The following is a 14,521-nucleotide window of genomic DNA, read 5'->3' as shown; positions in this document are numbered from 1 at the left end:
TCTCTCTGTAAAAGCACATTAATGAAACAATGGTTCCCTCAAGCCCACCAAATAAAATGAAAATGGCTGAATAATTGTCATTAATTAAGCTTAAACTCCTGACTTTATTGAACTCAAATTTCACCATCTGCCACATCTTATAACTAAACTATAAAATTGACATCAACACTGTGCAACTGCCTCTCTGCAGATATTTAATATCAGGATAATTCTAAAATGTTTCCCATAGACAATCTGATTTTCTAAGATTCCCCAGTTACTGAGCTTTCAATTTTGTAATCTCTTCAAGGAAGTGAAGGAAGTTACTTTACATAAAACAAGACAGAATAAAAACAACCTTTGACCATTATCAGGCATTTCCAGAAATAGAATTTGTGGAAGTATGCGAACTGGTTATTCATCTACTTGTGGCAGAATCATACTTGAAACAAGAAGGAAGAGTACATGAAATAAAAAAGATGATTTGAAGAGTCAGCAGCTTAGAAACATTTCTCCAAAATCAATTACAAAATTGCTATAACTCTGGAGGTTTGTTTTCATTTTTCTTTTGTAGAGTTTATACACAAAGAGGTGTCTTTAGACAAGTGGAGGTTTGCTTATTTTTCATGATATCAATGCAAACACACCTGTGTGTCCTTGGGTGTCTCACACTGAGCCTGACAGAGCTTATACAAGGTTTCAACTGCAGGGCTTATGATTTCTGGGGGAGAACAGAATGCATTTATCCAATTCTGGACCTCATCTGTTTAAAGAAAAATACATAATTAGCAACATCATAATTTTATAAATAGGCTTGTTAAGTAGGGATTAGAGAGTGACCAAAGCGAAAAAAGGTATTATACTTTCCTTGCAATGAAGAATCATGTAACTACAGGCACATTTTATTATCTGTAGCAAAATGCAAATTATTCTTGATCACTTCAAATGGTAAGAATGAAGAGACTCCAAGTGGGTCGGAATGTTAGCTGTCCCTTTGCTTACCTTCTGTCGTTATCAACACTTTGGACCAATGGTATTTGCATTAAATCACAAAATATGACCTCAACATTCAGTGCAAATCACACATCTAACACAAGATAAAACCCATAATAAAACTAGAACGTTAACTTTGCTACGTTATGTACATGCGAAGTGAAGGAAAAAACTACAGCAGTTTATCGCAAGCCACTTTCTAACGCAACTTGCATTTCCCCAAGTGCTTAAATAAAAAGATCTGAAATGTTATTCCACACCACTTACCTATCAATTTAGACCTAGTTGCATCAGACAAATGCTGAGCAATGTTTCCAATGACATTCAGAATGTGGCTTGTGCTACTGTCTATATTCTTCGACCTGTAAATATAAAGGAAACAATGTCATAAGACTACAAACAGGAACAAGACAAGGCCATTTGATCTCTCAAGCCTGCTCACCATTCAACAAAGACATGGCTGATCATTCCCAGAGCTCATTTCTTCTTTCATGCCATTTTTGCATAGCCCTCAATTGTCTGATGTTTAAAACAAAAACTACCTCGTGACTTTTTAAACACACGTGACCTAGTGTCCATAAGCTTTCTGGGGTACAGAATTCCATTTCATTTCAGTTCTAACAGAGTGTCCTCTTATTCTGTAACATTGTCCTCCAGTTCAGTGCTCACCCACAAATCAAAGAATCTTATCAATATCTGCGCAGTCAAGGTTCTGCAAAATCTTATGTTTCAATAAGACTAATTCTTCTAAACTTTGACAAATAAAAGGTCTAACCAGTTTAGCTATCCTTGATAAGTTAATCCTTTCATCCCAGGAATCAACCTAGTGAATTGCTTTGGAAATACCTCCAATGCAAAATCTTTTAAGTATAGGGAACAATGGTGCACCCTCACCAACACCTTGGAGATCCACACAGCATCATGTTTTCATTGTAGGTTGTATTTCATACAATTAATCCTTCTTCTAAAAATATACAGGCAAGTCATATACTTACCTTAAACAAGCATTAGCACTGTTTGATACTATAGGTCATCATATCGTAAATTACATACTAAAGTTTTACCCTGAAGATCTTCAAAAAAAAAAACACCATAGAACAAATTCCAAATAAAATGTTCTTCAAATTATGGAGTAGGGGAATTAATTATATTCACAAAAGAACATTCACTATACATTAGAATGCAGCACCCAACCACACAGATGCTATTTAATAACTTTTGCCAAATCAATAGACCTAAATGCCCCTGATAAAAACTATACAGTTGTGACTTCAAAGTTGAATCATAATACGTAATACTTTCCAGCCTTATTGAAATGAATATATACAGTAGATAGTATCGGAGGAGCTGGAATAACATGAAAGCTTTTGAAAAGCGGAACAGCCATATTAGGTTCATGCTTTTTTTTCAACTTGCATTGATGCGGTACAAGAGCATTCCATTGCAAATTCATACAATACAAACCTGTAAACATTATCCCAAGAAATTATAATCTTGTCATAATTCAACTTTGGAGATGATCCTGCAACTTTAGAAAGTAACATCCAGGCAGCAGGAGCATGCTCAGCCTCAGTATGGGAGATCAGGGATTTTATGAACGTCGAATCGAATAGATTTTGACGAGACCACAAAAGGAAAGCTTTGGTGAGATAACGACTATGGAAAGAGAACAAAGTCAATTTCATACCACTGGTATTTGTACTATTAGCAGAAAAAAGGATGATTCAATATCAACATTATTGGAAACACTCCTGAAAAATTCTCTTTCTCCTCTTTCCCAACTTCTAATAAAAGCCTACTAAAAATTCAGATTGTGATTATCCTCGACTACCGTTGTATTACATAAATAGATTTTGTGGGTTTGAAGATTTGTAGCTCAAGTTGAGGTTCTGGATGTAGGTTTGCGCAGAGCTGGAAGTTTCATTTTCAGACATTTCATGATCATACTCAGCAGCATCATCAGTGAGCCTCTGGTGAAGCACTGGTGTTGGTGATCCACTTTCTATTTACGTGTTTAGCTTGCCTTGGGTTGGTAATGTCATTTCCTGTTCTTTTTCTCAGACGGTGGTAAATGAGGTCCTGTTTGTTGAGAGTTCTGGCTGGAATACCATGCTTCTAGGAATTCTGGTACGTGTCTCTGTTTGTCTTGTCCTGGGATAGTTGTGTTGTCCTAGTCGAAGTGGTGTCCTTCCTCATCAATAAGGATACTAGTGAGAGTGGCTAGTTGATGTTCATGTCCAATATAGAATTTGTTACAATTCTTGCAAGGTATTTTGTAATTGACATTAATTTTGCTTGTTGCCTCTGTATGGTCTTTCAAGTTCATTAGCTGCCGTTTTAGTGTGTTGGTGGGTTTTTGGGCTACCATGATGCCAAGAGGTCTGAGTAGTCTGGCAATCATTTCAGAGTCATTGGAGTGTGGCTAGGGTTTCTAAACGCATTTTATCTGCTTGTTTGGGATTGTTGCTGAGAAATCGGCAGATGTGTTCATTGTGTACCCATTCTTTTTGAATATGCTGTATAGGTGTCTATTGTCTGTACGGACAACAAGCAAAACTAATGTCGTTTAAAAAATACCTTGCAAAACTGTAACAAACACTACATTGGAGAAACAGGCAGAAAATGAGCCACCAGGATACGTGAACATCAACTAGCCACAAAAAGACATGACCAACTCTCACTAGTATCCTGTTATACAGACAAGGAAGGACACTACGTTGACTGGGACGACGCAGCCATCCTCGGACAAGCCAAACAGAGACACGCATGAGAATTCTTAGAAGCATGACATTTCAACTGGAACTCTACCAACACACACACAGTGACTCGGACCCCATTTATCCTCTGAGAAAAAGAACAGGAAATGACATCACCACAAGAAATGACAACAACCACCCAAGGAAACCTAAACACAAATAGAAAGCAGGTCACAAACACCAGTGCTTCATCAGAGGCTCACTGATGATGTTATCTAGTATAGTGACGCAACAACTGAAAAAGAACATTCCAGCTCAGCGAGCAAACTTACACCCATAGAAAAATTTGTTAAAGAATCTCTTGCTTCATTTCAGCCATCTAATTTGCAATTTGATCATAGCTTTTGACATCAAAACACAAGTTTAAAGAAAATGCTACAAGGTTTGACTAGAAGTGCCAAGGACAAGGTCAGATAGATCAAATCGTAAAGAAGAAAATGTTTCCAGTAGGAAGGAACACTCAGTTTCAAGTAATGATGTTGTGAAACTTGAAAAAGGGTTCAGAAAATATTGTCAGGCTTGGAGGGTTTGAGCTGCAGGGACAGGTTGAATAGGCTGGGGCGATTTTCCCTGGAGGCTGAAGAGTGACCTTATAGGAGGTTTATAAAGTCATGAGGGGCATGGATAGGGTAAATAGACAAGGTCTTTTCCCTGGGATGGGGGAGTCCAGAACCAGAGAGGACATAAGTTCCGGGTGGGATGGGAAAGAAATAAAAGGAACCCAAGAGGCAACATTTTCATACAGAGGCTGGTGTGTGTATGGAATGAGCTGTCAGAGGAAATGCTGGAGGCTGTACAATTACAGTTTAAACAGGCATCTGGATGGGTATATGAATAGGAAGGATTGAGGGGGATATGGACCAGGTGTTGGCAAATGGGACTGGATTAAGTTAGGATATCTGGTTGGCATGGACGACTTAGATTGAAGGGTCTGGAATGGAATTCAGTAAGGTGTTTGAAAACGTTCCTCACGGCAGGCTATTGCACAAAATATGGAGGCATGGGATTGAGGGTGATTTAACAGTTTGGATCAGAAGTTTGCTAGCTGAAAGAAGACAGGGGGTGGTGGTTGATGGAAAATGTTCATCCTGGAGTTCAGTTACTAGTGGTATACTGCAAGGCTCTGTTTTGGGTCCACTGTTGTTTGCCATTTTTATAAATGATCTGGATAAGGATGTAGAAGGATGGGTCAGTAAATTTGCAGATGACATTAAGGTCAGTGGAGTTATGGATAGCGCTGAAAGATGTTGTAGGTTACAGAAGGATATAGATGAGATGTAGAGTTGGGCTGTGAGGTGGCAAATGGAATTCAATGGGGAAAAGTGTGAGGTGATTCACTTTGGAAGGAGCAATAGGAATGCAGAGAACTGGGCTAATGGGAAGATTCTTGGTCGTGTAGATGAGCAGAGAGATCTTGGTGTCCATGTACATAGATCCCTGAAAGTTGCCACCCAAGTTGATAGAATTGTTAAGGAGGCATATGGTGTAATAGCTTTTATTGGTAGAGGGATTGAGTTTCGGAGCCATGAGGTCATGCTGCAGCTATACAAAACTCTGGCGTGGCCGCACTTGGAGTATTGCATACAGTTCTGGTCACACATTATATGAAGGATGTGGAAGCTTTAGAAAGGGTTCAGAGGAGATTTACTAGAATGTTGCCTGTTATGGAGGGAAGATCTTATGAGGAAAGGCTGAGGGACTTGAGGTAGTTTTCATTAGACAGAAGGCTGAGAGGTGACTTAGTCAAGACATGCAAGATAAACAGAGTGTTAGATAGGATGGACAGTGAGAGCCTTTTTCCTCGGATGGTGATGGCTAGCATGAGGGGACATAGCTTTAAGTTGAGGGGTGATAGATATAGGACAGATGTCAGAGAAAGTTTATTTACTCAGTAGTAGGGGTATGGAACGCACTGCCTGTAACAGTAGTAGACCCACCAACTTTAAGGACATTTAAAAATAGTTATTGGATAGACATATGGATGAAAATGGAATAGCATAGGTTAGATGGGCTTCTATTCCACAGGTCAGCATAACATAGAGGGTCGAAGGGCTGGTACTGCACTGCAATGTTCTATACCTTAGCTCTTGATTTTCAAGTGCAAGATATCCCAAAATATCCCAGGTCAATCTCTGATATTTGTCTTCTTCACTAAAATGTCTGTAATCCTTGATTTGTTGTATTATCACTTGATTCAGACACTCCAATGCTTTTTCCTGCACTGCACTCTCCGAATCAATTACAACAGGGATGACTCCATTCATCCATGCCTTTTGCAGTACAGAGTTACTGGGCTGAGCCTGCAAGGAATATATGGAAAACAATGAGCATGTCATAAATAGCTAATGGTTTTTAAAAAAAAATTAAGCCATAAGTTTCACAATCAATTCCACCAACTTCAACATTTTGCTATTTAGATACAACTGAAGATTTTTTTCCATCCAAGTACAGTTGTGAAAAATAAAAAGCATTTTCAACTGCAAATTGGGACTTCTTTGTAAACCAAATAATTCTACCCAAAACAAAAATAAATATCAAATTAAATATGGCCTAGTGGTATTATCACCAGGCTATCAACCCAGAAATTTAGCAAATGTTCTGGGGACCTGGGTTTGAGTCTTCCCAGGTGGAACTTAAATTCAATTTAAAAATCTGGAATTAAGATATGACCATATCAATTGTAAGAAAAACCCATCTGATTCATTAATGTGCTTTAGGGAAGGCAATCTACCATCTTCACCTGATCTGGCCTACATGCAACTCCTGGCCCACAATAAGCGATGGATACAAGGCCCACTGAAGTCTCAACAAAGAAATGAAGCCGGATAGACCATCTGGCATCAACTGAGGCACCAGAGAAGACAATGGCAGAAACAGCCCTGTCGACCCTGCAAAATCCTCTTTGCTAACGTCTAGGGGCTAGTATCAAAATTGGAAGAGCTGTCTCATAGCCTGACATTGTCTGTCAGGTATGATCCCATGAGCATAACTATGTATGACCATCACCACTGGGACAGTACATATCCAGTAGAGGTAGTGGCATAGTTGTGTATAGTCAGAACGGAATTGGCCTGGGAATCATCATTGGAATCTTCAACATTGACTCCAGACTACATAAAGTAGTCTCGATATCACATGAAGTGAATTGAATTGGTATTGGTGAATGTGGAGATTGTTGGAGGATCTAAGCTCTGTAGTCTTGCTACATTCAGTTGTGAATAGTGGTGGACAATTAAACAAATCACTGATGGAGGAGGCTCCACAAGTATCCTCTTCCTTACCTGATGAAAGAGAGCAACTTCAGCGCAAAAGCCAAGACTGAAGCACCAGCAGTAATCTTCAGCCAGAAGTGCCAAATGGGTGATCCATCTCAGCCTCCTCCAATCATCTCCAGCATCACCAATACCAATTCAATTCATTCCATGTGATATCAAGAAATCATTGGAAGCACTGGATAGTGTAAGGGGAATGGGCCCTGACAACATTCTGGCTATAATACTCGTGACTTGTGCTCCAAACTTTGCTGTTCCCTTAGCCAAGCTGTGTCAACACAGCTAGAACACTGGTAACAATGTAGACAATGTGGAAAATCACACGGGTATGTCCTAAAAATAGCTGAAAATGTGTTGCTGGAAAAGCGCAGCAGGTCGTGCAGCATCCAAGGAGCAGGAAAATTGACGTTTCGGGCATGAGCCCTTCTCCAGAAGAAGGGCTCATGCCCGAAACGTCGAATCTCCTGCTCCTTGGATGCTGCCTGACCTGCTGCGTTTTTCCAGCAACACATTTTCAGCTCTGATCTCCAGCATCTGCAGTCCTCCGAAGCGCAATCCACCCAGACCCATTCCCCCACATTTACCCCTTCAACTAACACTACGGGCAATTTAGCAAGTCACCTAACCTGCACATTTTTGGACTGTGGGAGGAAACCCACGCAGACACGGGGAGAATGTGCAAACTCCACACAGTCAGTCGCCTGAGGCGGGAAAATGTCATTAATGGTGTTATCAGGCAGCACCTGCTCAGCAATAACCTGCTCAGTGACCCCAGTTTGGAATCCACCAGGGCCACTCAGCTTCTGACATAATTACAGCTTTGGTGCAAACCTAGACAAAAAAAAAAAGAGGTGAACTTCAGAGGAGAGGGGAGAGTGACAGTCTTTGACATCTAGGATGTATTCGATACAGCGTGGCATCAAGGAGCCTGGCAACCACTGGAATCAATGGATATCATGGGGCCAACTCTCCAAGGGTTGGAGCAATACATGTCATGTAGGAAGATGATTGTGATTGTAGGACATCCATCATTTCAGCTCCAGGACATCTCTGCAAGATTTTGTTAGGATGGTGTCCTAGGCCCAATCAACTTTAGCTGTTGCATCAATGACCTTCCCTCCATCATAAGGTTAGAACTGAGGATGTTCACCATTGATTGCACAATGCTCGGCAACAAGCACGACTCAAATTCTGAAGCATGTTCAAATGCAACAAAATTCGGACAATATCCTGGCTTGGGATGACAAATGGCAAGTAACATTTGTGCCACACAAATGCTAGGCAATGGCCATCTCCTATAAAGAGACAGACAAGCTAACTACCACTCCTTGATATTCAATGGTATTACCATCACTGAAATCCTATTAACATGCTGGGGGTTACTATTGACCAGAAGCTCAACTGGACTCGCCATATAAGCACAGTGACTGCAAGAGCAGGTCAGAGGCTTGGAATATCACAGCAACTAACTCACCACCTGACTACCCAAAGCCTGCCCACCATCTACAGTGCACAAATCAGGAATGTGAAGGAATATTCACCATATACCTAGATGAGTACAGCTCCAATAACACTCAAGAAGCTGGACACCATCCAGGACAATTTAGGCATGGCCAATCCACCTAGCCTGTATATCTTTGGACAATGGGAGGAAACCGGAGCCATCCAAAAGAAACCCACACAGGGAGAATGTGCAAACTCCACACAGACAGTCACCCAAGGCTGAAACTAAACCCAGGTCCCTGACGCTGTGAGGCAGTAATGCTAATCACTGAGCCATCGTGCTGCCCTAATTAAATAAATGCTATTTACATTGATACAATGGCACTGCAAGTAGCAAGGCAATATAGACACTCTACCATTTTCTTAATGTTTTCATAGAAATGGTAGACTCAGCAACTTGCAAAGAGATGGTGTAGCCATGGGATTTCCTCTTGGTTCATTTCTGTGGCATTCGAAGAGAGGAGATTCTAAATACTTTTTTTAAAATGGAATCAGCTTTGACATCCTATCTCAGACACATTTTTGATCTGTCCAGAGGAAGTCTGCAATTTTCGAAACTATAGCTAATTAAGAGATCAAAATGTAGGCACTCCACGACAGTCTACCACAGATCTATCTTTCCCAGTCAGTCGAAATCATTGGATTCATATAAGTCTACACATTATTAATAAGATTGGCCTTAGTAGCAAACTTGCAAATAGAATCCCAGCCATTTGTTACCTTGTAAATTTGATGGAGGGAAATCAGCTGCAGAATAATGGATATCCTCATGACAAAAAAAACCTTTGTTCACTGCACACCACACAGACTCACAAATGGACAAATCTACTTTTTTGGTGCTAGGTGGTTTCCAGTCAATTTACAGTACAATGCTTCACATTTGCAGTTCACATGTACAATGTGCCAGTGAGATAGACGTGTCAAAGTTTTCATACATTTATTAAAAGTATTTCTTTTTAAAATGCTCATGCATCTAGTTTGAAAAATAATCTTAAAAAAATCTTACCAGCAGAAGATCAGTGATTGACTGCAATGCCTGTTTGCGTACAGATACAGCAGAATCTCGACAATGATCCTGTAACGTCGACAGATCTTCTTGAGTGCAGATGGCAAGATTATGCTTTAAAATGCTTACAAACAGCTGTAGGTATGGAGCACAAAATAGATCATTTGCTATCACATTGATGTATCAGGAAATTAAAATCTAATTAAGCCCCAAATAGAATTCAGCAACATATTTTCGGTAACATTCTCCGATTTGACAGCCATTAAACTGAAGGAATAGGGAACTAATTAATTTATTGTGTGTGGAAAACAAGAAAACATCAATGTATTATGCACTGCTCAAGGATTTTGTTTAAACAGCATTCACTAATGACTGATGAGTTTGAGAGACAAATACTCGAACTAAATTATAATTTTCTTTTAACATTCTGCCTACGGTTATGGGTCTGATAAACCTTACATGCATGTTGTGTAGTATGTAATTTTGTAATGAACAAAACAAAAGGAATGGCTTACCTATGCATCTGCAATTAAATAGTAATTTTGTAACATTCAAGTCTTTACATTTCTAACCACAGCATGAGTTTGCCTAAATAATCAGCTATTTTGGAAAGGCCTAGGGCCTGGCCTGCTCAGAGCTATGAAAAGATAATGCCGTCTTGGTTTCATTAAGGCATGAAACCTGAGGTTTGCTTTACAGTTTGCTCCATCAATTAATAAATGCTGAGGATTCAGCTATTTTTATTTGTGCCAATTCATCCTAGAGTTTTCCTGCAGTAAAGGCTATTCAGTTCCATCGCACTCGTGCTGGCTGTCAGAGCTTTCCTCACAGTTCTATTTCCTTGCTTCCACATCAAACCCCTTATACTTGAAACATTTTCTCAAATTTTTATCCTTTAAAATTATTGAGCTTTCTTTCACTGACATTCCACAACTAACATTTGATCCATCTGAATTTGGCATATTGCAAAATTTCAGCTGAGAAGAAGTCATCAGCCATTTCTGTCAGCAGAACATCAAATCCCACTGAGATAAGGATCCAAGCGTTTCCAAGCAAGGTTGGTGAGCTGGTTTTGCCACCTGGGAAGGTGATTGCAGAATGCACAGAATTAAAACTGTTAGGAAATGCTCTGGGAATTTTTGACTTTTCTGTTAAAATTGCAATCTGTCCATAAGGCAGAAATACTCAGAACATTTTCATACTGACACTAATTCCCCATTCACTTTCTTTGCTAAGAGCTGAAAGGTCACTTGGCTGCCACTTCAGAGACATCTCCTATATCGTAAAGCACCATTTGACTCAAAACTTCATGAGAGCCCATATGATCTGACCGGGCCCCTTTTCATACTAGATGTTAAAATTGGTCATATTTTTATTGTATTGTTTATACAATTATTTGTATATATTTAACATTACTTCTTTACTTTTCGATAATGTAATCCTATTACTGAATTTTTTTTTTTACAATTTTAGCAACTAATCCTTTCACTTCTAAAAATTCATACAAATGAAGTGTGCAGTCTATTCTCCATTTCATTAAAAAGGAAAAATCTCTTTTAGGCTAATATTGCCTTAAGTTAACCTGCCAAAAGTTTCACCTATGTCTCAAGAATTGTATTTTAGCTAACAACCATTCAAGCTATCAATCAACATTTTCCTGACATCACTTAGTCTCCTCTTCAATTAAACACAATCCTGACACTTTGTGGTCTACCAACAAATGAGGTACTGTGTCCCATATTCAGGTCCAAAAAGACAGATTTAAATTGAGTTTTTCACAAACAGTGAACAACTTCAAGCGCTTTATAACCAATGAAGTATTTTTAAAGTGTAATCACTGTTGTAACGTGCCCAGAGCAACAGTTCCAACAATAAATCTTATGGCAATTTTTTAAGTGAGCTGCAGATTTTGTGCTCAGCAGTCAAATTATGCAAGTGCATAGGACAAGCTCAAATTAAGTGAACTGACTACCATTGGAAAACTCAACACAGCTCCCACCACAAATACAGGGAGGCCTGCTAAATTTAAGATTTTGTAAAAATAGACTATTTTGTCTTGTCCTCCATAGCCATAATTTGTGAAAGGGGGGGCGAGTAAATGAAATAATTGACAGTCAATTGACTGTTTTCACTTGTCATAAAGATCAGCAGACATATCTAGCTATAATACATGGCCAAACTAAAGAATTAATCAATAAAAGTACACTGATATCAAACGCATAATACCTGAATGGCTGATTTTCTGACAATGGTTCTCTCATCACCAGCTCTCAACCTCAACATGGTCATAATTTCTTTCACTGTTCAAAAGAAATGCAGGCTTAATATTTCATTAATGAATTATAAGCATTTCAAAATGTGTAATGCTCATATTGCCTTCAAACCACTGATACAAAAAAGGGTTCTTTACAAACATTTTCAGATCGAATGCACGTATTCACAGTTTAATGCATTTTTAACGGACTTGAAAAATATTTGGAAATAAAAACAAATTACTTGGCTGGTATATTTACAATTTGTTGAAATTGCTCAAAAATTGCTGCATTATCCAAGATTTTCTTTTAAAATATTAAACAATGGTCTCTGCTTTATAATATGCACATTTAATGTACATTACAGTGTAATGGCTGACCTAACAGATTCCTTTCCTAGAGACCATTCTTTCTGCACAAGCAAAGAAGTTAAAATTAATAGACAGAATCAACACTAACTAAATTCCTCAAAATTATGATATCTTAATTCACGGAACATTGAATTCAATCACAAAAACAGTAATCTAAAAAGATCCTGTTTCATTTCTTTTTAAAAAAAGAATTTTACAAAACATTCCTATAAAAAGCGAGGTACCTTTAGTCCCTCACAAAAGCAGAAGTTGCTGGAAAAGCTCAGACCTGAAATGTTAACTTTGATTTCTCTTCATAGATGCTTCCAAGACCTGCTGGGCTTTTCCAGCAACTTCTATTTTCGATTTACAGCATCTGCAGTTCTTTCGGTTTTCAATCTTTAGTCCCTCCCTAACTTAACCTTGTTTTCAAAAACTCAACTATATTTAGTTTCTTCCAAAGCCTTATAACTTTTTATTTGTACATCTTTTGTGCTCCCTTGTCTTCTAGCATTTTATTTACAATTTTCTCCTCCTAATAAAGCACTAGAAGAATCTTAAGCATTTTGTTACGAAAGTCCACTTTAACAGAAAAAAAAAACAATCAACCAAAGACATTTTAGCTTCCGGTCAGAATTAAAGGCAGTTCTGCAGTATCACAACTGTTACTTTGTAATAAAAATCATATTACTTACTGGACTCATTGTACATTTCAATCTCAGGTCCACAGCAAAGACACGTTTCATACAGATATGATTTTTTTTGTGCTCACCATTAGTAAATGTTGAATCCCCAGGGTCTGTGACTTCAACACTTTTTAGAGTGTCCTTGCATTGGTTAGCAGTGACTAGAAGTTTCAAAACGTTTGAAACAAAAATTGAATACACCAGTCCGTGATTTTTAATAATCTATATTTCACTGTAATGCCATTCAAGTAACCAATTGCAAAATGCAGTTTCAAGTGTGAAAGGATAGCAACTTTGTATTTCTAAATATGACTAAACCACAATGGAAACCCAATAATTCAGTGCAAAACACCAAAAATAAAAATGCTAAAAGAGGAAATACAAAAAGGTAATCCAGGAATTGGACATTTCAGAAAACAAATAAAATCATGCTATTACAAAATCATGCAGCCTTTAGTGGGAAAAGAGCTTCAGTTCTAGCGTTTTGGAATAAGGAGAATGCTGGCAGTGATTCTCGATTTCAAAATCAGTGAAGAAAGGAAAGTACATGCAACACATAGCAGATTAAGACACTCAACACAATTGCAATTTATTGCTAGAAAGAGTAGACCGACGCATTCAAATTCAATACTTCCTAGAAGACTAACAACTAAACATAAAAGCTGAAAAATAAATTCAAGTTAGAAAAATGGCAGAGATTAATCAGTTGGTTCTAATTGGTTAAATTAAAAATGCCAAGCATCACTGTTTTCAGTGCAATGTATTGCAGATTCCTCTGCAGTATGCAGACAAAAGGAACTCTCCTAAAGACTGTGCAGTAACAAGAAACCAGATACACTGTGGAAAAAAAAGGATTGGAAATGAAGAATGATTTGTATTGCCCTAATAAGGTTGAAACCACGATTATTGATGTCATTTAAGACAGAAAAAGAAAACTTCTACATCAGTCCAAACCTGAAAAGTGGAGGAGTTTGCTTTTCTTAACAGAGAAAACTGAACATTTTCATATCAAAATGGTGTGAGTTAAAAAGATTATACAATCAATAAAAGGCAAGTACAATTAGCCACAAAAGATTACAATAAGGAGTTATAGAGAAACAAGACAATCTGCACACAAGTTATAACAAGAAAGCAGATAATTCAGATCAGAACTCGAATTCAAAATTTGAGAAAAATTGGAACATCAATGTAACATTTGAATCTCAGCAGAAAATATTGGTTGAGGGCAAGATGACTGAAAATGCAGACAGGAAAGCGATTCAAATGAGATTTATGCCAGAATTATTGCAAAAAATGTATGATGTGATGTGAAAATTAAAAATACACTGGAATGGTCTAGTAAGTGGTTTCTGTAAGCAAACCCACCCCTCAATAGTTCATGTCAACAAATAGCTGACAAAAGGGTGGGTAAAGAATAGTGACTCTTACACGAAGGATTTGGACACTGGAATTAAATATCTAAATAGATGAAGCACTAACCTAGTCGTCAAAATAAATCCAATCAATTGCTAGAGGTATGATGAAAACACTGTCCAAAACGTTGGTGCGACCCTATTTGCAGAGTTTTTTCCAGCACATAACTTTTGTTTCAGATCTCCAGCATCTGTAACCACACTCCCCCACCCCTCTCACCCACTCCCCCACCCCTCTCACCCACTCCAACCACTCCCCCATCCCTCTCACCCACTCCAACCATTCCCCCACCCCTCTCACCCACTCCAACC

General features: G+C 38.4%; 1 protein-coding gene across 3 annotated transcripts in view; it reads right to left on the bottom strand.

Moving 5' to 3' along the window:
- Positions 1–14,521, bottom strand: part of ncapd3 (non-SMC condensin II complex, subunit D3) — an 81,249-nt gene that overhangs the window by 29,686 nt on the left and 37,042 nt on the right. For 2 of the 3 annotated variants that reach the window (XM_043676756.1, XM_043676759.1), the window contains 7 exons: positions 12,884–12,958; positions 11,736–11,809; positions 9,510–9,644; positions 5,808–6,028; positions 2,437–2,628; positions 1,240–1,334; positions 627–742 (listed from right to left, as the gene is read on the bottom strand). In XM_043676756.1, coding sequence (XP_043532691.1) covers positions 627–742; positions 1,240–1,334; positions 2,437–2,628; positions 5,808–6,028; positions 9,510–9,644; positions 11,736–11,809; positions 12,884–12,958 — 908 coding nt within the window. The remainder of the gene's footprint in view (positions 1–626; positions 743–1,239; positions 1,335–2,436; positions 2,629–5,807; positions 6,029–9,509; positions 9,645–11,735; positions 11,810–12,883; positions 12,959–14,521) is intronic. The other variant, XM_043676757.1, reaches the window with a different exon arrangement.

Source organism: Chiloscyllium plagiosum, chromosome 35 (assembly GCF_004010195.1).
Source record: "Chiloscyllium plagiosum isolate BGI_BamShark_2017 chromosome 35, ASM401019v2, whole genome shotgun sequence".
Classification (NCBI taxonomy): Eukaryota; Metazoa; Chordata; class Chondrichthyes; order Orectolobiformes; family Hemiscylliidae; genus Chiloscyllium; species Chiloscyllium plagiosum.
This window is presented reverse-complemented; position numbering and strand designations above follow the sequence as displayed.